This window comes from Neophocaena asiaeorientalis, unplaced genomic scaffold (genome assembly GCF_003031525.2).
Source record: "Neophocaena asiaeorientalis asiaeorientalis breed wild unplaced genomic scaffold, Neophocaena_asiaeorientalis_V1.1 scaffold152, whole genome shotgun sequence".
In the NCBI taxonomy this organism is placed as follows: Eukaryota; Metazoa; Chordata; class Mammalia; order Artiodactyla; family Phocoenidae; genus Neophocaena; species Neophocaena asiaeorientalis.
The window spans coordinates 2,307,976-2,332,378 of record NW_020185338.1 but is presented as its reverse complement, the minus strand read 5'-3'; the positions used below and the strand labels follow the sequence as shown (position 1 = coordinate 2,332,378).

The following is a 24,403-nucleotide window of genomic DNA, read 5'->3' as shown; positions in this document are numbered from 1 at the left end:
GGTATTTACCCAAGAAAAAGGAAACCACAGGTCTACACAAAGAGCTGTGTACAAATGTTCTCAGCAGCTTTATCCGTAACAGCCAAATACTGGAAAAAGTCCAGGTGTCCGTCAGCGGAAGAACGGATAAACGAATGGTGGTACGGTATTCCCACCAGGAAAGAGGAACAAACTACCGATAAATGCCACAGCATGGATGAAACTCAAAAGCATTATGCCGAGTGAAAGGAGCCAGACACGATGGAGCACATACTACATGGTTCCATTTATATGAAATTCTAGAACAGACCACACTAATGGATGGTGGAAAAAAATTAGAATGGTAATCTTCTCTAGGGAGGTGGGGTGTGGACTGAGTGGAAAGGAGCCTGGGGAAACTTCTTGGGGTCATAGTAACGTCCTCTACTTTCACAGGTGTCTGGGTTACACAGGTAAATGCATTTGTCAAAACTCAGCAAATCAAGATGCGGATTACTACGCTGTAAGTGAATTTTAAATCAAAAGAAAAAAATAAGCAAATCCTGAACTCTAGCCAATGACACACACACTGACGTATTCAGGGGGCAGTGTATTGATGTCTGCAATTTACTCTGAAACGCATCCGAAAATTAACATGGGTGGGTAGACAGCCAAATGGGCACGTACGTGACAAGGCAAGCACAGAAACATCAACGGTAGAACGTAGGGCACCGTTATATGAGTGCTCACTGTAAAATTCTTTCGACTTTGGCTGTATTTTTTAATTTTTTCACAATAAAATGCTGTGGAGAGAAAAAAACGGGAGAGAGGTGCTGCCATCTTCTGTCAACTCCCAGAGAACTTCTCTTCCACCTCCTCCTGGTCCAGCTCCGTCACCTCCTTTCCTTCCTCACTGTCAGCAGAGACCTGAGAAGCTCTCTGCTCGCCTGTGCCTCCCTCACTGCTCCACTGTGGTGGATTCCACTTTAGGGGAATAGTTTCTCTTGCACACACAAGTTTTCTCTCAAACCCTTTCTCTTTATCCTCTCTCCCAGTTCCTCCTGGATTACCTCTGGATAATCTCTCTCCTTTCCATTTATGAGTCAAACAACTTTAGCAAAGGGGTGATGAGATAAAATAGGCTAAAATAGCTCTATATAAGCCTTTCATCCCCTAAGAAACAAATTTTAAGTTAAAAACTAGTTTTGTTTTCCTTAATTACTATTTTCTTTTATTTTCACTAAAAATGAACAATAGTTTACATATTCAATCTCTTAAAACATGCTTTCTGACTTTAAAACTGCATTTTGTAAAACTGATTTTAATAGCTTCCTTTTATAACGAATTTGATGAAAATGATAAAGGAGAAAAAAGAATGCTACTGGCCTACATTATTAAGTATCAACTTTCAGATAATGTGCATATGCATATATACATACACACATCCTTTTTTAAAATAGCTGATATATAGCTTCAGGCTTTCCTCCCTACTTTTAAGCATTTCCCCATACCATTAGTTTTAGAAAATACAATTCTTATTGGCTTCAAACTGGTTCATTGGAAGAGTGTGTCATAATTTATTTAACCATTTCCCTACTGTTGGATATCAGGTTCTATACAATTTATCACTTATCACAGAACCTTAATAATTGGACAGGACCTAGGATTAATGCAATAGTTCCCCAAATAAAGGCACTTTTCCTATAAAATCCTTACCAAATAATCAGCTAGTCTTCACTTGAATAATTCCAGAGGTAGGGACCCTCACTTTGTTTGGAGGTTCAGTGAATGATATCACATGTATCTAATTTAAATAAATTCAGATATAGGTACTTAGTCACCTCCCCCAAAAAAAGAGAGAGAGAAAGAAAGAAAGAGTGAAAGAAATGAAAAGAAAAGAAAGAGGGAAAGGGTTTGGGAAGAGAATATGTTTAAATCAAACACCCAGTTCTGTCCTGAATCCACTCAGTGGGTCTGAGCCCCAGAGTAAGCTGGACTGAACAATATGAATTTGTCTTTCCTTTGGCGAATTCAATTCACACATGCCTTCTGAGTGTCTGACTGCCTAGGTCCAAATTCCAACTCCACCATTTACTAGCTGGGTGACCATGATCAAGTTTTAAAAAACAAACAAACAAACTGTGCCTCAGTTTCCTTGTCTGTAAAACAGGGATAATAACACTACCTTATGTCAGAGAATTGCTAGGATGATTAAAAAAGTTTATATATGTAAAGTCCTGGGACTTCCCTGGTGGTGCAGTCATTAAGAATCTGCCTGCCAATGCAGGGGACATGGGTTCAATCCCTGGTCAGGGAATTAGATCCCGCATGCTGCGGAGCAACTAAGCCTGTGTGCCACAAGTACTGAGCCTGTGCTCTAGAGCCTGCGAGCCACAACTACTGAGCCCACGCACCACAACTGCTGAAGCCCGCACGCCTACAGCCCGTGCTCTGCAACAAGAGAAGCCCCCGCAATGAGAAGCCTGTGCACCGCAACAAAAGAGCAGCCCCCGCTCGCCGCCAACTAGAGAAAGCCCACATGCAGCAACGAAGACCCAACGCAACCAAAAATAACTAAATAAATAAATAGAAAAAAAATTGAATTATATATGTAAAGTCCTTAGCCACACAGTAAGGACTAGATAAGTTTAAATTATTATTATTATTTCATACAACTTGGCTCCTAAACTTAAGCCAATTATTTCATCTGGTATATAGCCAAAGAAACAATCATCTCTTCCAAAAGTGGAGAAAAAACTAGCTGAACTTCACTGACAGACAGTATACTAGTCCTATGGAATTTTCCAAAGGTAATTCTGACTTGTTATACACTCACTTTAGAAGCTGGCCCTTGCTTACCACAATGCTCCAAAACACACCACATCACTGCTGGGATGCTCGCACTCTTAGATCGCTTTCATGCGGAGCCAAACTTCCCCTCACTGGTCCTGGTTCTGCTTCCCAAGTTACACAGGACATTGCCAACCCACCTTCCAAAAGACAGTCCAACAAAGCCTACAAAACGACGACCATATCCCTGACAGGGGCCAAATACCCACAAGCCCTCACCTCCTCCTCACACGATGGCCTTTAGCCAAGTGTCTGCTCACCTTCCTCTCAATGCTCTTGGTTTGTCAGTATCCCTCTTAAAAAGTGTGAAAATTCGGTACCTGACACAGTATTCCCAACATCCCCTGAGCAGCTCGGAGTGCCATGGGACCAACACCTCCTCAGACCTGGACACTAACAGTTGTACAGCTATTAATCTGGGCAAGACTTGCCTCACTTAAGTTTTAGTAATTTACTAGGAAATCACACCAATGCCCTAAGCCCTCTGTAGTAGTCTCTTTGCAGTTTAGATTAACAAAGTTGTCTTTAATTACTCTTCCTGAGCTCTGGGCCATTCATTAGCAGAGGCTCAAGAGCCACTCTCTGTTCATATTTTTTCCTTTTGTCAATCTATTACTAAATAATAATTCTTTCTATCTGCACACCAATTTCTAATTTCATAGCAAATATTTTTGATATTTGAGTGTAAGGCACAGCAGGCGTTACAATTCCCAATTTACAACTGAAGAAATGGAGGCTCAGAAAGGTTAAGAGACTTGCCTGGGATTACATTACTAGTCAACAGCAAAGTCAGAATGAGAACCAGAGTCTTCTGTTTCCCAGCCTAGAAAATGCCCTACCACCCAAACTATCTCCTCTTTTTGTGGACAGTGGAAGAACATCTGAAGTCAGAGAAATACAGGTTTAAACCCCAACTCTCCTGCTTCCTGGTTGTATGACCTTGAGAAGGTACTTCATCTCTGAGATTCCTTTCCTTGTTGGTAAAATCAGAGTGCCCCCTCCTCATGGAGCAGCTGTGAGGGTCAGACAGGCTAGCATCAGTGAGAGAACACGCACAGGATCATGCTACATACTTCATGCCAGGCCAGCATCTGCTGTGTATCCCCACATCTGTGGCATGAAAAACCCGCACAGGACTTTAGGGAGCATTAAAATCATTCTAAAAATACACAAATACACTTTATATATTAAAGTCATTTACTCCCTGCCATGAGGTTTTCGTAGACAGTATGGAGATACAAATATGCACCAAAAAATAACTGATATAAACGCATCATAGAGGAAATCTTAGTTGGAGTTGCGTATGTGGTGAGTTACAGTGTCAACGAGTGACAACGTGACTAAAATGTGGAGGTGCAGCGAAGTAATGGGAACGAAAATTTACTTTAAAAAGTAATTAGCCCATGAAGAATGATAATGATCTTCAAGGCCTCCTCTTGGCCGTATATTCCATGATCTCTACCTTCAGTTTTCATTACCCATAAGCTGTTTGGGAATAGAGACTGTGTATTACTGTTCTTACAAAGTACTAAGTGTCTCAAGAGTTTACTGAGGATTCCAATATTTTTGATTGACAGATTAGAAAAGTTTAAACTCATTACTGAAGCAGATACCATCACCTGTTTTTATGATTATCTGGTGACATCTGCATGCTGGAAGCAGTTTGAAAAGGTCATTACCAGGTAATGTCATTTTTTAAAATGGCACGTGTGCGTTGCAAGGGGTGGACAAATAAAAGGCTTTTGTAACTTTTAAGAACGGCATGTAGATTAGCCCAAATGGTTCACGGATAGTCACAATTATTTCAAGGTATTTTTTGGTTCATTCATTCTACAAATATTCATTGAACACCTACTATGCCAACACACTATGCCAAGCACCATGGCTAAATAAGATTAATCTGACCTGGGTCCTGATCTCAAGGTTTAAAATTTTATTTTAGAATGTGAGATTACTCACCTTCTATTGTATATGCTTACACAACTTAACAGTGGATAAAAGTCAACAGAGTCGATGGGGGGCGGGGGGAGGCAAAGAGACACAGACAGTGCTGAGAGCACAGAGGAGAAGGAAGTTCCCTCCCACCAGGGAAAACCAGGGAGCGCTATCACGATGGATACCTTGCTACATCTCCTCGGTAAAGAGACTTATACTCCCAGTTTGCAGGATCCGGCTTCTTATCTGTTCTGAAGGTTTCTCCCGTCAGAGCCTGAATGTCCTCAAGCCAAACAAAGTGACGTCCAATATCAGCAGTGGCATTATTTTCTTGACTGTGGGACAAAGGAAGGCGAACAAGGAAAGGGAAGAGGCACTTAGAAATCTCCCAGTTACATATCTCATGTTTCAGAAATGTGAAAGTTACACGCTTCAAACTCCATACAGCATCAAGCACACCTAAGTAAATAAAATGTGTACATGCCATAAAAATGGGGAGAGGACTCCTACTCTGGAGAAAGGTTTAAAATACAGAGCAAAACCTGTCAACACTAAGCGGCCCTTTACCAAGAAATGAAGTCAACTTCTCCCAGAAATACAAGTGAAGGACATAGGTGCTTTTTTAAAAAAATAATTCATTTAAATGATTATAACTTGATTTTCAAGTATATTTATAAACAAGGTTTCTTTAAAAAAAAAAAGAGAGAAAGATAAGGCTGCCCTAACTTTGCCTAACTTTCTTGAAAAGTGCTCAGATAATTTATTCCAATTAAAAACTTAACAACAATGGCAACAAAGCCACAGTTCTGAATGCTTCAGTCTTGCGTGCTACTTAGCATTATGGTCTAAGTCTCGTTTTTATAGTCTGGGCTCTGTGTAGGGTGTTTTGCCTATACGTCCGGACCTCTATCTAAAGGGCAGAGAGTCCACTATAAGACAAGACCCTTATTTATCCCTTTGAACCAATTTGTGACTTGGCAGACTTTCAGATACAAAGGGAACCAGTTCCCTAGGAGTCACAGAAGAGGGAGGTTTTTTTCTGGCATCTAACATCTTTCTTCCTCTAAAGAAAATCAATTCATAATGCTGCTGACACAAGAAGGTGCCAAAGTAGTCAAAACAGCCATTAAGTGTTGTTCCATCTTTGCTTTTCGGCTCTGCCCAGATAGAAATAAAGATTCTAAAGGCTTCTAAATCATTCTTGGCTGGCAACACAAGGGAATGGTATTTCAGGGACACAAAGTAGCTACTCAATAAATATTTGTTGAATGATGCATCTCGGGTTAAAACACATGGTGATTTTTAACACATTCCCCTCCAGAACAACTGTGGAGGGTTTTCTGAGGACAAAAACCGAAAGGGGCAGCAAAGGGAGAGAAAAAGATCGGTGCATTCCAGAAAGAAATGGAAAGCCAGTGCGGAGAGGGGGCGGGAAGGGCCAGGCTGCCGACCACCCCTAGGGAGCAACAAGCCCTCATTCCTCCCCTACTGGGTACTGTGGTCAGGAAGCAGGCTGTGGTCTAGGCTGTGTAAGAGGAAGGATGCGCCTCCCCCGAAGGTGAAAAAGAGCTCATCCTAGGAGACAAAGGTCAGTTATAAGCTGTGACCTCTGGGGAAGCTGTCCCTCGATCACCCTGAAATAGAGTCCCATATGGTATGCAACCCACCCCTCCCTCCAGGCCGCTTTCCTGACCTCACGGAAAGACTCTCACAACTCAGTAATATCTTACTCCCTGTCTGTACAGAAACAAACGATCCTTCCAGGCCACCGTCCCTGCATGAGTGAGTAGTGAGAAAGTAAAAGACAAGAACAATCCACTCTGATCTTAATGGGGATATTCTACAAAATATCAACAGACTTAAAAATGCTGTCTGGATCATAAAACTATCAAGAGGCTGTAAAGATCACCTCTGATGTGGTTAAGCACAGGCTGAAAATAACTATCTTTCAAGTTCTTATGGTCGTTCCTGTACAGTTTCAGGAAATCCTTTAAAACTCATTTTCCTCAGCCATAAAAAAGATAGTTAAAGATGAGTCTTCAGAACACACAGCAATTAATGTATTTTGCTTTGAAGACATACTAAAAAAGCAACAATATCAATGGTATATTCATCCATTCATTCATGCAACAAAAACGTACATGAGCATTTACTCCACATCAGGCCCAGTGCCAACCGCTGGGGGGACTCAAAGGCAAGCAAGGTGGGGTGGTTCCCGCCCACAGAAATTCAGCCAAGTTCGAAACCTTGCTGCTAGACTCCTTTATTCCTTCCTCCTCTAGGCTTACAGGGATAGCACCTGAGACACAGAGAAGGCTAAATAAATCTGGGTCCTCTGAGCCACAGAGGACTGCGGCATTCTCCAACACTGATCTGCTGACAAAAGGGTCCCGGAAGACTACGGTGTCTGCCTCTCTGGGGACTACGGGCCGGATTCCAGACTCACTCTGACCAGAGCTCTCACGGACATCAATGGGACTTCTAAGCACACCACAAGAGCAAATAATCCCTGAAGAGTCGCAAAGTCTTAACAGCACTAAATTTTTTCAAGTATGCCTTGGACAGGACTTAAATTTTCTCTCTTCTAGACCACATGAACAAAGAAAAGAAAAAAAGTTAAATGAGGAATAAAAATTCAAGTAGTTTCACCACATAACCACCTGTCTCACGCATGGGAAAAGTGCCTCCCTATGTAAGAGGAAGTTAGATTAAGCAGAGAGGAAAAGCACCTGCTCTGGGGTCAACCTGTAGAACACCTGGAACACCATGCTCAGCGTAGACAGCAGAGCGAAACACGGGGAGGAAAAAAAGCCCCTAAGGAAAGGAAATGCTGTGGTCATGAGCCATTCTATACCTTTAACACAGTGGTTCTAAACAAATGTGAAATAAGGACAAAAGCAATGATTGTTCTTAAGTGCTATATTAACCTTAAGGTGTGTGTGTGTGTGTGTGTGTGTGTGTGTGTGTGTGTGTGTGTGTGTGTGTGTGTGTGTGTGTGTGTTATGCACACAGGGGTCCTGATGTGAGTGACTGAAAGGAAGACGTATCAAGAAAGAGAATGAAGACATTCTTCTTACTCGTTACAGAAGCGTGTAAAGCTAAGTAGTGACCTGGTTCACATGCCCACTGTAAGGCACATCCGCCACCTTTCAGAAATCCTGTAGACTTTTTGTCTGAATCAGATTTGACACAATCGTTACTGTGTCTAAATAATATTTCTCAAATAAAATCATGGTCCTATTTTTTTTTTAATGAAAGTTTTCTTTTCTTATGTTGACCTAATGATAGAGCTCTTTTTGTTTTTTTCCCACTTTACTGAGGTATTTATTGACTCTATTTTGATTGAGTGGCTAAACAAGTCATTCAGATGTCTAACTTGTGGCAACGATCAAGGGAGAAAAAAATCAAGATTTGAAAAATCATAGGTATCTGAGAATAGAAAACCTACTTCGGTTTCTCTGATTCCTTTTTACTGCTTCTGATGCTTCTGGAAGATATGTCTTTTTCAGAATCAGTGTATGACTCAGATCCACTGCTACTTGACTGCCCACGTTTAGATCCACTGCTACGTGACTGCCCACGTTTTCTCTTGGTTTTCCTGTGGTGCTGATGCTTCCTTTTCTTCTTTTTCTCTTTCTTCTTTTTTCTGCTTGTTTGTTTGGGCTTTTTGTTAGTGTCACTTTCATCTGAAGGCTCTGAATTCAGAGGACTCCTGTTTGGGAAAAGCAACATTAGAATTATTTTCAAAAGAGAATTAGGGAAATAATATGTAAGTAAGTATGCAAATAAACAAATATGCAAAAGGAAATTCTATAAATGCCCACACAGACTTACTATGTGCCCATACATTATACAGTACCTTCCTGGATTGCAACTCACCTTAAAGATTTAAGAGTTGGACCTAAAATAACATCAGCCGAAGAAATTCTAATCTTTCTAAGATTTCTAAGCTTGTAAACCTATATCTTCATAGCTATATATTTTTAAATTAATCTACCAGTTATTTTATCAAATACAGTATTTTTTAATGCTATAAAAGGTTTGTTTTCAGTCTTACATATTATGCCAGCATACCCTAATGCCAAAAAAAAAAAAGGTTTAACTCTGGTCCTTGTTTTTTAAAGTTATAATGAGATCTTCCTCATTACTCCCTCTCATGCACTAACTATTCTCAATTTCTAAAAGCTTCCTACACTTTTAGAGTACATCATATTAATGAGACCATTTGGCCTATATTTGTGAGAGAGCTCATTTCTCAATCCAGTGATCTATAACAAAATTCTTTCAAAGCTGGGTACAAATGCGTGCCATTTTGCTTTCCCCAAAATTTTCATGAGGTTTTATCCTATCCTTCTATTTTTGCATGCAACTTCTATCTTTATGCAACTAAAGAAATATCTGAATTACAATATTCTAAAGGTTACTAATGAGGTTAATAAAGTTACTTAAGAATCACAATGATGCCATTTCCCTTGTGGCCTAATTACTGGCAGTAACTGTGTCAGGTACTTGCCACTCCAATGGAAAGGGAAAAAAAAGGATAATCTGTTAAGAGTGAGATAAGGGAAAATAGTCAAAGATTACCTCACTACATCAGGTAAAAGGAAGAGTTTTACTTAACTCTTTTATCACAGGGTTTTCTATGGAGCATCATTCAAACTAAGCTATAGATGGTACACTGACAAAGACTAAAAATCCACCTATCAAGAAAACTACCTGGTCAGTAGCGACTCTTCAGAAACAAAGGCTGTGACCTCTTCAGTTTGTTGGCTCAGAGATGTTATGGTTCCAACACAAAAGCTTGGGTTGCTCAGCCAGTCTAATTCTGCACATGGGCAAAAAGGAGAAAAGATCAATGAAATTAGCTCAATAGGATTTCTAAAGCAGGAAATCCATCTTACCAGCTGACATCTTAATTCACAGCCAACGTCAGCCAGACACTTTGAACAGTCCACAGAAGCTGAAGGGAATCCATGAAATTGTTATTTCATAGGGCATGGGGCTTTAACACACTCTAAAATATTTAAAACTGAAATCCTCTTGTGATATCAGGCTGTAGCTTAAGCAAAAGCCATGTAATAAGCATGGCCTAAAATACAACTAGGCTTTACGTATTCCATCCACACTCTAATGAGCATGAATGCTTCCAAAGCATTAGGTTTTAATGACCCCAAGTTTGATTTAAACAATTGTGAAAAGTTAAAAAAAAAAATCAAATCATGCATAGAAACCCACCAGGCTTAACATTATTCCAGAAGATTCAGATATTTTTCTTTAAAAAAAAATTCCAATGTTCTTAGTACAGTAACTTAACATAAGCTTTTCCTTATAACAGTACTCTGTGAAAATAAAAACAGAAGGTGTCAACTTTTTAAATTAATGCTAAAATTATATAAGATGTTAATAATGATTATCTCTGGACAGTGAGGTTAAATGTCCAAAATTTTTCCTCTTTCTGCTTATCCATCAATTTCTAACTCTTCTATGATGAACTATTTCTAAATTACTTATTTTCTAACTTTTAGGAGTCTTGGCTGTGAAGGAAAGAAAAAGAATGGTGGCAGCAAGGGGGCCCACGGTGGTGTGTGTATTTTGTCCTGCTTTGTTTTAGGGTGGGAGGCCACAGCATAATCACATGCTCAGGAGAAAGGACCCACAAAATGGCTGAAGTTAGAAGAGAGAAGGGTTAATTACATGTTTTAACAGTGGTACTGGGATATAGATTATATACAAGTTCACCCATTTAAAGTGGACAAGTCAGTGGTTTTTAGTATATTTAGAATTGTGCAACTGCCACTGTAAGATAATTTTAGAACATTTTCATCATCCCCAAAAGAAACCCCACACCTATGAGCAGCAACTCCCCATCACCCACCTCCTGCCCTCCGACGCCCACAACCAGCCCTAGGCAATCACGAATCTACTTTCTCTCTCCATAGATCTGCCTATTTTGGACATTTAATATAAACAAGATCATACAAGGTATGGTCTTTTGTAACTGGCTTCTTTTGCTTGGCATAATGTTTTCAAGGTTCATCCATGCTGTATCATGTATCAGTACTCCATTCGTTTTTATTGCTGAATAATAATTCCATTTTATGGCTATACCACATTTTATCCTTTAACAGTTGAGGGACACTTGGGTTGCTTCCATTTTTGGCTATTATAAATAATGTTGCTATGAACATCCAGGTACAAGTTTTTATATGGACATATGTTTTCAGTTATCTTGGGCAGATATCTAGGAGCAGAATTGCTGGGTCATACGGTAACTCATGTTCAGCATTTTGAGGAACTGTCAGATTGTTTTCCTAACTGGCTGCACCATTTTATACTCCCATTAACAAGGTATGAGGATTCCAATCTCTCCACAGCACTGCCAGCTTGTTACTCTCTGTCTTTTAGATTACAGTCATCCTACTGGGTATGCTGTTTTCTCACTGTGGTTATGATTTCCATTTCCCAGGTGACTAACGATGTTGAGAATCTTTTCATGTGTTTGTTTGTTGGTCCTTCATATTTCAATAGAAATAGTTATTCAAATCTTTTCCCCATTTTTTAACTGGGTTGTCTTTTTATTATTGAGTTGTAAGAGTTCTTTATATATTCTGTATTCTAGTCCCTGGTGGTAACTGCATCTTAGTGAAAAGGGAATATCGGAATGTATGCTCCATGATACAGTACCTTATTTTATTCACTGCTGTATCCCTAGCACTGAGAGCAATGCCTGGCATATATCAGTAGGAGTTTAATAAATATTTGTGGAAAAGAGGGGATGAAGGAAGGAAGGAAAGTTCCTAAAGAGAAAAGGTACATTGAAAAGCAGAGGAAAAAGGGAAAGAAGAGAGGAAATCTAGCTTATGAAGGGCTTTACTGTAGGCCAAGCAACAGGTTAAGCACTTAATTTACATCTTTTAATCCTCACAACAACCCTCTATAGGAGGTACTACAATCTTCATTGTACAGAAGAGGAAACTAAGGCTCAAAGGGATCAAGTAATTTTTAAGGTCATACTTAATAAGAGTTAAAAGAATTCTTCATGCAGTCTTTCTTCTATTGTCTCCTTTTTCCTTCTGTGGGGTTCCCTTCCCTTGGGCCTAATTCCTGGCAAGAGGTATGTGAAAACAGTTCCTGTTGCTCACTGAGATCACAATTATTTTCACAATAATTGGATTCTATCATGAGCAAAGGAAAAGTGGAAAAAAATGGAACAAACAATATGCAAGGAGAGATGCTCTCAAAGAAGTCCATTATATTTTTACATAAATATCTGGATAGTGAGGAGAGCTTGGAGGAAATGTAAAGAAATAGATACGTTAAAACAACAAAGTGTGTAGCTCTCCAAAGTCCTTCAGAAGGTACAAAAAAAGCTTTTAAAGGATGCATTTAAGGCTTTGCCATATGGGACCACTGTGGGGAGAGAAAAAAAGTAGTTTATAAAGAACTAAAACTCTTGGGTTTTGAACTCAGATCATCACTGACCCTCTGAGTGACCTTCATCTCAATCAAATGACCTTTTATAGGAACAAAAGGTATTTTTACCTGATAAGAAGTTGCTGCTGCTTTTTGGGGGGTGGGAGGAGGGAGGCTATCATATTAGTAACTATGTGTGGAATATTAAAGTAATAATCATTGGGTGTTAGGCCTAGAAAAATTTGGGAGATCACCTAGTCCACAGATTTTCAAACTTTCTTAGCCAAGGAACTCACTGTTCAAGTACAATCTTTCAGAGAAGTTCAAAATGCAGAACAGAAAAAGCAGGATGCCCTTGTTGGGGGCTCACAGGGAGGGAGCAGGTCCACAAAGGCTCACTGGAGCACAGCCTGGATACCCTTCCCTCATTTACAGATCAATAGCCAGAGGCTCAAAGAAGTTAAGTCACACACATATCTGAACCTGGATCCGGGATCCTCCATCCCGCCCTCTCTAACCATGCCATGGTGCTAACTCTTCACCGCCTCAACTAAGGAGCTGCTTTTCCTATGTCTCCCTGCAATCCGTACAGGGGGCTACGACAGCAATCTTCACATTGTAATCTCATTATCTGCACGTCAAGTCTTCCCATCATATTCTAAGCCAAAGGCCAACAACTCAAATCCTTACAGGGACCAGATGAGTAATGATTACTATGACACTATCGAGAGTGACAACAGAAAAAAAGAAAACGACAAAAATATTCTTCCAGCCAAACAAATATACCAACTGGTTTACAACTCGTGCATCCAAGTTGCCAGCTTGCCTCCACTCCCACTCCCTTCTTCCCAAACCAAAAGAAACATGAGGGCAGGAGCCATGACTATTCACTCCTGTATTCCCAACTCCTAGCACAGTGCCTTGGTACAAAGTAACTGGAGTCAATAAATATTTGTTGAGTAAGTAAAGTGAATGAGGATCTGAATCATATCTCTGCATCCCTGTACCCCCAGCACCTAATTTACAGAACTGAAAAAATTTGATTGTTAAAAGCATGCCATTGGGGCTTCCCTGGTGGCACAGTGGTTGAGAGTCCGCCTGCCGATGCAGGGAACACGGGTTCGTGCCCCGGTCCGGGAAGATCCCACATGCCGCGGAGCGGCTGGGCCCATGAGCCATGGCCGCTGAGCCTGCGCGTCCGGAGCCTGTTGCTCTGCAACGGGAGAGGCCACAACAGTGAGAGGCCCGCGTACCGCAAAAGAAAAATAGAAAAGCCTGCCATTATCTAGGTATAAAGTACTACTTTATAATTCTTCCAGTCTTCATTGTAAATTCAGATTTAATCATTAAAGAATGGAATATCTACTATGTGTCCAGGCACCGTTCCAGGCTTTGGAGGCACAGTGGTGAACAAGTCCCTGCTCACGTGGTGCTTATACTTAATCATAACATTAACTGTTCATGTGATACATTTGCATTCTTAAATTTTAATTACACAGAATCCTGGAAAGTTATCTGAGATCAAAAGATGCTTTATTAATCAGATTGCAAAGTCCTTTTCTATATTTACTTACATCTTCAAATAATTTACAAATACCAATTATGTATTTAGATAACTGTGCTAATACCAAGCAGGATGTGACACGTTACAGAGAAGACTAGCAGGATACCACATGCCTAGGGTTTAAGATAGAGAAGGTGACTAGCTAACAAACCTTTTGTCCCGGTAGGTTAGTAAGTAAATCACAGGTTGAAACTTACCTGGAAATTAGCACCCTGCTATACACATACACACATCTGAGAAGGGAAGAAAAGTGGAAGTATCAGGCAGAAAAACCACTTTAGAACTACTGCCTAACAAAACCAGGCAGGTATCTACAAAAACCACATCATGTGTAATTTTACAGAAAAAAATATAATGTATCATCACTGAATACTTCAAGCTGAAATGCTTTTTGCGATTATATGTTTACTATATAATTCTATTTCTCCATCACTAGTGAAAATGCTTTAATTCAATTCCACTATAGATGGAGGGAAGAAGGAATTGTCATGAATAGATTTAAATTTTAAAAACAAATTTTGGGGGGCTTCCCTGGTGGCACAGTGGTTGGGAGTCCACCTGCTGATGCAGGGGACACGGGTTCATGCCCTGGTCTGGGAGGATCCTGCATGCCGCGGAGCGGCTGGGCCCGTGAGCCATGGCCGCTGAGCCTGCACGTCCAGAGCCTGTGCTCCGCAACGGGAGAGGCCACAACAGTGAGAGGCCCGCGTACCGCAAAAGAAAAAAACACAACAAATTTTGGGGGCTTCCCTGGTGGCAGAGTGGTTAAGAATCCACCTGCCAATGCAGGGAACATGGGTTTGATCCCTGGTCCGGGAAGATCCCACATGCCGCGGAGCAACAAAGTCTGCACCACAGCTACTGAGCCTGCGCTCTAGAGCTCACGAGCCACAACTACTGAGCCCGCGTGCCATAACTACTGAAGCCCGCGCACCTAGAGCCCATGCTCCGCAACAAGAGAAGCCACCGCAATGAGAAGCCCGTGAGCCGCAACGAACAGCAGCCCCCATTCACTGCAACTAGAGAAAGCCCGCGCAGAGCAACGAAGACCCAACACAGCCAAAAATAAATAATTTTTTAAAAAATTAAAAAGGTAAAAAAATAAAAACAAATTTTGAACCACAGGTGGATAAAATATCCTTGTTCTACACCCATTCCCCATTGCATTAGGCTTTCCCCTGCTTTTCCAAAGTTCACTTTATGGCACTTTCCTCTTATGAAAGACCTTCAACTAGTACCTATTTTCACTAGCCAAAATCCGAAGAGGATTTTCGCTTTTACCAAAAAAAAAAAAAAGGCAAAAAGCAAAAGTAGCCTTCAGTGTTTGTTTTGCAGCGAGCCTTCAGAGAGGCAGTGAGCACCCCAAGAAGCAACAGTGGCCTCACCATGCTCCTTCCCCAGGAAGGAGCTCAGCGTCAAGCCGCCACAGCTTTGAACTATGTCTGTGAGTATCTGTGCTTTATCCTGATTTACTCTGTGCATCCGTTAGCAAGATGTGTCCTGAAGTAACTGTTTCTTCACTGTACACCATTTCAGCTTAGGACAGGTTTCATCGGAACGCTGCTCTACCTTCAGATAGTGGGGGAAACCTGTATAACAAAATAGCACTGATTGTGAGTTTACGTGAACTCAGAGGGAAACACCACCCCTTCAGTGATAATTCAAAAGACCTTTCTAGGGCTCTACAGCATATATATTAGGGAAGGGGGTTATTCCTTTAAAAAGAATGAGCCAAGCTCTTTGTTTTGATGGAAACACTTGATTCCTGACAGCATCTGAGAGCACAAGCATTCGTACGAACAGCACTGGCAAACATGACTAAACTGCATTTAAGACGGTGAGTACAGAGAATCCAAGCAAAGTCAGCCTTTCCACAGAGCTAAGCTACAATTTGAAGAGACCCAGGGATCCCAAAGGTAATGTTTAAACAACCCCAAAGTTCCAATATCACAGTGTGGTTTATAATACAATTGCCGGTGTCAGAAGGATGTGCGTTCAAACACTGGCTTTAAAGTTCATTAGTTGTGCAACTCGGAACAAAAAGCCTAATCTCTCCAAGTCTTCTCCTTTCATCCAGCACCTTTTCCCTGAGAGCCAGGCATGGACAAACCCAGGACAGCCCTCAGGGAGCGGACACACTGGCAGTCATTTACATGCAATTAGACAACGCCAAGATAAAGAAAAGTTACAGGGTATAATGAGAGCACACAGCTGGGTTCCCTAGTCCAAACTAGGTATGGATCAGAGAAAGCTGCCCGGGAGAACAGCTCAATAAGACCTAAAGGATGAGAAAAAAAGTAAGCAAATATGCTCCTAGGAAGCATCTAGGCAGGGGAAATGGCTTATACAGAGGCCTGAGAGTGAGAAAGCATGACTCTCTGGGAAACAGGAGGGAGCTGCTATGGCTGGACCACTGGGAGTGAGGGGGCGGGGGGTGGGGGGAGCAAAATGAAGCCGGAGAGGTTCAGGGGCCTAAAAAACCCTATCAGAGTTTGTGTTTACCCTAGGAGCAATGGGGAAATGCTTGAGTTTGTGGCAAGGGTGACAAAATCAGGCCTAGGGTTCAAAAGATCAGCAGCAAAGAGTAGTGTTTAAGCACACACGTTTTGAAGCCAGATTGCCTGAGCTCAAATCCTGCGTCTGTGCCTGTTTCCTCCTCCCTAAAAACGCCGACAATAATACCGACCTCACAGGGTGGTTATGAGGATTCAGTGACTTAATATGTATTTGTAAAGCATTTAGACCAGTGAATGGCACACAGTGGTCTTTTAAAATTTTTTTTTTATTGAGGTATAGTTGATTTACAATGTTGTGCCCATCTCTGCTGTACAGCAAAGTGACTCAGTTATACACGTACATTCTTTTTAATATTCTTTTCCATTATGGTTTTTCCCAGGATACTGAATATAGTTCCCTGGGCTATACAGTAGGACCTTGTTGTTTATCCATTTTATATACAATAGTTTGTATCTACGAACCCCAAACTCCCAATCCATCCCTCCCCCACCCCCCCTCCCCTGGCAACCGCAAGTCTGTTCTCTTATGACTGTCTTTCTGTTTTGTAGGTCAGTTCATCTGTGCCATATTTTAGATTCTACATATAAGTGATAGCATATGGTATTTCTCTTTCTTTTTCTGACTTACTTCATTTAGTACAATGATCTCTAGGTACATTCATGTTGTTGCAAATGGTATTATTTCATTCTTTTTTATGGCTGAGTAATATTCCATTGTATATATGTGCCACATCTTCTTTATCCATTCATCTGTTGATGGACATTTAGGTTGTTTCCATGTGTTGGCTACTGTGAATGGTGCTGCGATGAACACAGGGTTGCATGTATCTTTTTGAATTATAGTTTTGTCCAGATATATGCCCAGGAGTGACATTGCTGGGTCATATGATAGTTCTATTTTTAGTTTTCTGAGGAACCTCCATACTGTTTTCCACAGTGGCTACACCAACTTACCTTCTGACCAACTTACATTCCCACCAACAGTATAAGAGGGTTCCCTTTTCTCCACACCCTCTCCAGCATTTGTTATTTGTACAGTTTTTAATGATGGCCATTCTGACCAGTGTGAGGTGGTACCTCATTGTAGCTCTGATTTGCATTTCTCTAATGATTAGCAATGTTGAGCATCTTTCCATGTGTCTATCAGCCATCTGTATGTCTCCTTTGGAGAAATGTCTATTTAGGTCTTCTGCCCAGTTTTCAATTGGGTTGTTTGGTTTTTTGCTGTTGAGTTGTATGAGCTGTTGGTGTATTTTGGAAATTAAGCCCTTGTTGGTCGCATCATTTGCAAATATTTTCTCCCATTCTGTGGGTTGTCTTTTCATTTTGTTTATGGTTTCCTTTGCTGTTCAAAAGCTTGTAAGTTTGATTAGGTCCCGTTTGTTTAGTTCTGTTTTTATTTCTATTGTCTTGGGAGACTGACCTAAGAAAACACTGGTACGATTTATATCAGAGACACATAGTGTTTTTAAATAAGTAGTTTTAAAATTCTGGCTATGGTGTGGAGAGTGGTTCAGGGAGTGACTATTTAGAAGGCCATTGTAATAATCCAGGGGATGACTGTGGTGAAAATTATGCAGTGGCAGTGAGAATAGAGGGAAACTAACGAATTTAAGAGTTATTTGGAAGGACTGGATGAAGAACTGAATGGGGGGAACAGGAAGTTGAGGTATGTGTCTAAGTTTTGGCCTGGGAGAATGGTGGTGCCATTTTCTGACATGTGCACACAGGAAGAAGAGCAGGTTTCAGGTAAAAAGACAATGTGTGTAGTTTCTTCCCCCAATATAAATAATAACCTGCTTCATATGCCTCATATCTTCCAGCCCAACTCTGTCTGAATATTCAACCCCCAAGCAACAATGTTTTAGAGTAGACAAGCCTAATAAATCTGATGGTGCAGAAAGAAAAGCTCGAGAATTGGAGGGATCACACACTGAGGTCTTTCTGCTGCTCCTAACACAAGGGAGGCGCTGGATACCTGTTTGTTGACAGAATGAATGTTACTGAATTTAGCCTCCCCAAAACACTTACTGAGCGTGATGCCTGCTTAAATCCTGGCCTAACTCTTAACAGTACCGAGAGAGCGGCGAACAGAGCCTCTCTCACTTGCTTTGGTATTGCTCGTCTTTCCTGTCCAGGAGTTTGTTTCTGTTTTGTTTTTGTTTTTAATTGAAACTCTGCACACGCCAGTACTAACACCATCTTACATTTTTATCACATTTTACAGTGTAAGGCCAAAAGCACAGTCCTTCTATTTTTAACAGCAAAAGACCCGAAACAGTCAAAATGTCACAGAATAAAGTATGTGACATCCACACCATGGAGCTCTGTGGACCAGTCAAAAGAAGTGAGGAAGACTTCTACAGTCCACTGTAGAGTGATGTCTGGGATTTCAGGTAAAATGCAGAATAATATGCATTGAAGAAACAGAAGTGTGGGCTTCCCTGGTGGCGCAGTGGTTGAGAGTCCGCCTGCCGATGCAGGGGACGCGGGTTCGTGCCCCGGTGTGGGAAGATCCCACATGCCGCGGAGCGGCTGGGCCCGTGAGCCATGGCCGCTGAGCCTGCGCGTCCGGAGCCTGTGCTCCGCAACGGGAGAGGCCACGACAGGGAGAGGCCACGACAGTGAGAGGCCTGCGTACCGCAAAAAAAAAAGAAACCGAAGTGGAGGGGGGAGGAGAGATAAATTTGGGACTTGGAATTAACAGATATACATTACTACATATAAAATAGAGAAACGATGAGGACCTATTGTATAGCACAGGGCACTATATTCAATATCTTGTAATAACCTATAATGGAAAAGAATTGGAAAAAGTATATATATATATATGTATGTATGTATAACTGAATCAATTTGCTGCATATCTGAAACATTGTAAATTAACTATACTTTAATAAAAAAACAAAAAATTTAAAAAAAGAAAGAACGGAAATGCAGTTGCTCATGTTAAGGAGGAAAGAAATGGAAGGATATCATTGATTACTAATAATTCTAAACTGTAGGGGAAAGTTGGAGAATTGAGACGGAGGTTTATTCTCCGAAAATAACTAGGTTATACGTATTTTCAACTTTAGAACCATGTAAATGTTTCACAACATTACAAAACGGGACCAAATCAAAAAGAAGAAAAACACAATCCCCCAAAGTTAAAAACAAATATACCTAATTGTATATCAAATTGGTAATGAAACCACACAGAGAATTATTTCAAGTGAATTTAAAACACAGTAATTTGACAGCACATGGGCTGTGGGATTCAGCGTAAGGACAAAGAGAACCATAAAGAAATAGTGAACTATTCAGCATTAGTCATATTACTATTGTTATTTTGGACCTATACATAATTGGACTAATGACACTAAGAACTAATATTTTCAGCATAAGAGGAAATGAATATAAATAGTAAATCAAAGAGATCAATTAAAAATCTCATAATCTTAAACTTGGATTAGAAATATCAGTATGAAGTCATGATGTATTTTTTCTCTTTCTGGTTCTGGCCATTGAAAATGTTTAGAAGTAATGACAACCCAGTGCCATGAGTATTCCCAACATCCAATTTGTGGTTTTAACATACCCATACCATTTTCCACTAAAAGAAACCAGGGTTCCTTTGAGAAATGGTCAATTCCAGGCCATAATAAAACATGTAAGCGATGAGCTCTGAGCAGCTTTTAGGGCAGAAAGCAAGGAAGTGATTAAAGACAACGGGTTTATGCTAAAAAGACACAGGCCCAACTTGATCAAGGCCCCATTAGCCAAAAATGGGATAATTTGAGCATTAGAAAACAGTATTCGCAATGGACTGAAATATAAGTATGTTAAAAATTCATCAGTTCATAATTAAAGGGGGTGGGGGGAGAAACACCTCACTTGTCACCTCTAAAAGTTGCCAAGACCCAAACTTGTTATTCTGTAAACTGACAAAAGGAACAAACCAAGTATTCATCCTGTCCTTCCTGCCTGAACTGTATTTCGGGGTATCCCAACAGTGTTTCGGGGTATCCCAACAGTGTTGAGAAAAAGTTCTTTATAGGATAACTGATACTAATAAATATAGGAGGAATGCTAAAAACGGAAAATACCCATTTTGTAACCCCAATGAAATGGTGGATCTAAGCAATAGTCATAAATGGCTGCAAAAATCATTAGGTGAAAGACTGATGGGCAGCTTCATAATGGATCAATCAGGCCATCCAGGAATCCACTGATCAATCTTACTACTAAAAGGGAGAAACCTGGACGGCTCATCTTCCTGATTTGGCTCAACAGCAAGTGTAGAGCACACCCAATGAGGTATTTTCAACTAAAAAAACTGTCCCTGAATCTAATTAACTCTCTACATCTAACTACCAGTTTACAGGAAATGCTAGGGTAGAGAAGCATGTTAAATGACACCATAAGGCTTTGGTGGGAAATGTCTATAGGACAAATGATGCAGTTTCCTCAACAAACCACAAGGGAAAATAGAAGGGAGGGAGAAATTGTTTTATATTTTTTAAAAAGACCTAAGAGACATATCCAAAATGCAGTGTTGGATTTCTTTGGATACTGACTTGAAGAAACCAACTGTAAAAGGCCATTTTTGAAACAACTCTGGAAATTTGAACATTAATTGACAATTAGATGATATTAAAGAATTATAGTTAATTTCATTATGGCTAATAATGTTGTGTTTAAATTTTTTTAAATACAGTACTTTATAAAAAGCTCTTAACATTCTCTAACACCATACACAAAAATAAACCCAAAGTGGATTAAAGACTTAAAACATAAGACCTGATGCTGTAAAACTCTTAGAGGAAAACACAGGCAGAACACTCTCTGATATACACTGCAGCAATATCTTTTTGGATCCACCTCTTAGAGTAATGAAAATAAAAACAAAAATAAACAAATGGGACCTCATTAAACTTAAAAGCTTTTGCACAGCAACGGGAACCATAAACAAAACGAAAAGACAACCCACAGAATGGGAGAAAACATTTGCAAACAATGTGACCGACAAGGGATTCATCTCCAAAATATACAAACAGCTCATACATATAGCTCATATTGATACAGCTCAATATCAAAAAAGTAAACAACCCAATCAAAAAAAAAGAAAAAATGGGCACAAAATCTAAATAGACATTTCTCCGAAGAAGACATACAGATGACCAAAAAGCACATGAAAAGATGCTCAGCATCGCTAATTATTAGAGAATTGCAAATCAAAACTACAGTGAGGTATCAACTCACACCGGTCAGAATGGTCATCATCAAAAAGTCTATAAACAGGGCTTCCCGGTGGCACAGTGGTTGAGAGTCCGCCTGCCGATGCAGGGGACACGGGGTTCGTGCCCCGGTCCGGAAAGATCCCACATGCCGCGGAACGGCTAGGCCCGTGAGCCATGGCCGCTGAGCCTGCGCGTCCGGAGCCTGTGCTCCGCAACGGGAGAGGCCGCGGCTGTGGGAGGACCATCATCAACAGATGAATGGATAAAGAAGATGTGGTGCATATATACAATGGAATATTACTCAGCCATAAAAAAGAGTGAAATAATGCCATTTGCAACAACATGGATGGACCTAGAGATTATCGTAGTAAGTGAAGTCAGAGAAAGAGAAGGACAAACACCATAAGCTACCACTTATATGTGGAATCTAAAAAATGATACAGATGAACTTATTTACAAACCAGAAACAGACTCACAGACTTAGAAAACAAACTTATGGTTACCAAAGCGGAAAGGTGGGGGGTGAGGAATAAATTAGGAGGTTGGGATTAACATATATACATTACTATATATAAAATGGATAATCAACAAGGACCTACTGTATAGCACAGGGAACTCTACTCAATACTCTGTCATAACCTATATGGGAAAAGAATCTGAAAAAGAATATATATATGTATAACTAAATCATCTTGTGGTACACCTGGAATTAACACATTTTAAATCAACTACACTGCAATATAAAATAAAAATTAAAAAAAACAAAACGAAAATAAATAAATTTAAAAAGCTCTTTTACAATCATTACCCCGAGGCTGGGTACCCAGAAGATGTCCAATAAACACTGGTTAAGATAAATGACAAGAGCAACACTCCCCTGTAAACCTGCCACTTCACCCTCCCAAAATAAAAGGATTAATCCTTGGCCTGTTATTCAAGTCAGTACCATCCCTCATCACCAGTTCCAACCATATTTCCCAAGGTGCCTCCTTACACCTCTACATTTCCAGACAAATTGAACTACCTGCAGTTTTTTGCAGACGTCTCATGTTTTCCTTCGTGTGTGCCTTTGAAGTTCCCGGAATGCCCTTCCACTATCTCTTTGTCCAAATCTACCCTCTTGAAGACCCATCTCCAAAGTTAGCTCCTATATAATGCTTTCTTTGAACTTCCCCACAGAAGTCATTATTCCGCTGGTTCACCTGTGTCATCTATAACATCCCACCTTGTATGTACTGTTACTTTTTTGTTAAGTACTTACTATTGGTCTGTACATTCAGCTAATATTTATCGAACACCTACTACACTTTGGGCCTGTGCTAGGGGTTAACGATGCTGCAATGAATAGACAAACACTGTTTCTGACTACATGGATGTTACGGTCTAGTAAAGGATGACCAAAATTATACGAGTTATATAAGAAATTACTCACAATTATGAGAAGTATACCAAAAAAAGAAATGTAGGAATTACGACAGGATACGATAAAGGTGTCAGACACAGCTGGACTCTACCACATAAGGGCATGATTTAGGATTAATCACTTTAAATTACAACTCACTATGTGCCACAGCTTTTAACAATGCAGACCTGGGAACGCTTAAGGCTTAAATAAAATATGTAATGCCATTACCTGACCTACAGTAGACCCTCAATAAATAAACGTTAGTTCTTATTTCCAGCAGCTGTGCCCATCTGGAGAGAAACTGTGTTTGATTAGCCTTTGGATCCTAATTCTCTAGCTCTTGGTCTGCCAAAAGATATGACTCCAATAAACAATTCAGAAATAAGAACAGAGAAGGAAAAAAGCTGTAATAAGAACACCCAGCATTTGCATCAGGAGTCTCCCCGAGATGTGGAGTACCATTGTTTCCATTTTACAGGTGAAGTAACTGAGGCTGGGGGGAGAAAACGGGACTCAACAATATGATTACATGGAAGTCCCGGCTCCGAGGCCTCTCCTGGTCTGTCTGTCTCTTTTTGGACTCTACAACTCCAGCCCAGAAACCCGGACGAGTGCCGCTGCTCCTCCCACAAGGCTTTGCGGCGCCGCGGAGAACTCTGGGATACAAATGAATAAACAAATCCAAGGCAAGGGCGAGACCTGGGCCCGAGAAACTCCGCCCTAAGCCCACCAAGTACCTTCTTCATCCCTTTTGTGTGCTTACCTTTCCTGGGGCTCCCGCTCTCGGGCTCCGCACTAACACCCGCAAAGGCGGGGAACAGCGCCATGATCACAAGCCACACCGCCTTTTCACTCCACAAAAATGGCGGCGGGAAGCCGAGGCCGGTAGTAAGGCCCTCGCGGTCGGTGTGCACTCTGGGAAGTGTAGTTTTCCCGTCGGTCCTTTGGCTTGTACTCAAACCGCGGGGGCGGGGCGGAATGAAAGGGGACGGGGCGTGATGGGGGAGGGGCGGAAGGGACCACTTCCCAGTAATTAGTAGCGTCAGGCTTCTGTGAGGACCAGAAAATGCTGAGACTGGAAGTGCAACTGTTCAGAGCAGAAAGTTCAAGGAAGTTGGGATTCTGATTACACCCCAGAGTTCACATCATGGCTTCCTAACTGAGTCAAATCAAATTCCCTAAGCTTCAGGGGTTTTTTGGGGTTTTGGGTTTTTTTTTTTTGCGGTACGCGGGCCTCTCACTGTTGTGGCCTCCCCCATTGCGGAGCACAGGCTCCGGACGCGCAGGCTCAGCGGCCATGGCTCACGGGCCCAGCCGCTCCGCGGCATGTGAGATCTTCCCGCACCGGGGCACGAACCCGTGTCCCCTGCATCGGCAGGCGGACTCGCAACCACTGCGCCACCAGGGAAGCCCTAAGCTTCAGTTTTGATGAAATAAAAATTTGTATTTTAAGGCAAGATAAAAATTTAAACAAATTTTTTCTCTGCCCATTTGTACCTCCTCCCTCCCATCTAGTGTGCATCCTGCATCTGCATTATGC

The 24,403-nt window shown here is 41.0% G+C and overlaps 1 protein-coding gene across 3 annotated transcripts in view; it reads right to left on the bottom strand.

Annotated features, from left to right (window-relative positions):
• The window catches only part of NRDE2 (NRDE-2, necessary for RNA interference, domain containing), a 45,316-nt gene extending 21,585 nt beyond the window's left edge, over positions 1 to 23,731 (bottom strand). For all 3 annotated transcript variants that reach the window (XR_003002046.1, XM_024736290.1, XM_024736291.1), the window contains exons 1-4: positions 23,627 to 23,731; positions 9,460 to 9,568; positions 8,192 to 8,455; positions 4,929 to 5,078 (exon numbers count right to left, since the gene is read on the bottom strand). Coding sequence is in view for 2 of the 3 variants with exons in the window: in XM_024736290.1 (XP_024592058.1) it covers positions 4,929 to 5,078; positions 8,192 to 8,455; positions 9,460 to 9,568; positions 23,627 to 23,690 (587 nt within the window). In the remaining variant the exon portion in view is untranslated. The remainder of the gene's footprint in view (positions 1 to 4,928; positions 5,079 to 8,191; positions 8,456 to 9,459; positions 9,569 to 23,626) is intronic.
• Between the last annotated feature and the right edge of the window lie 672 nt (positions 23,732 to 24,403).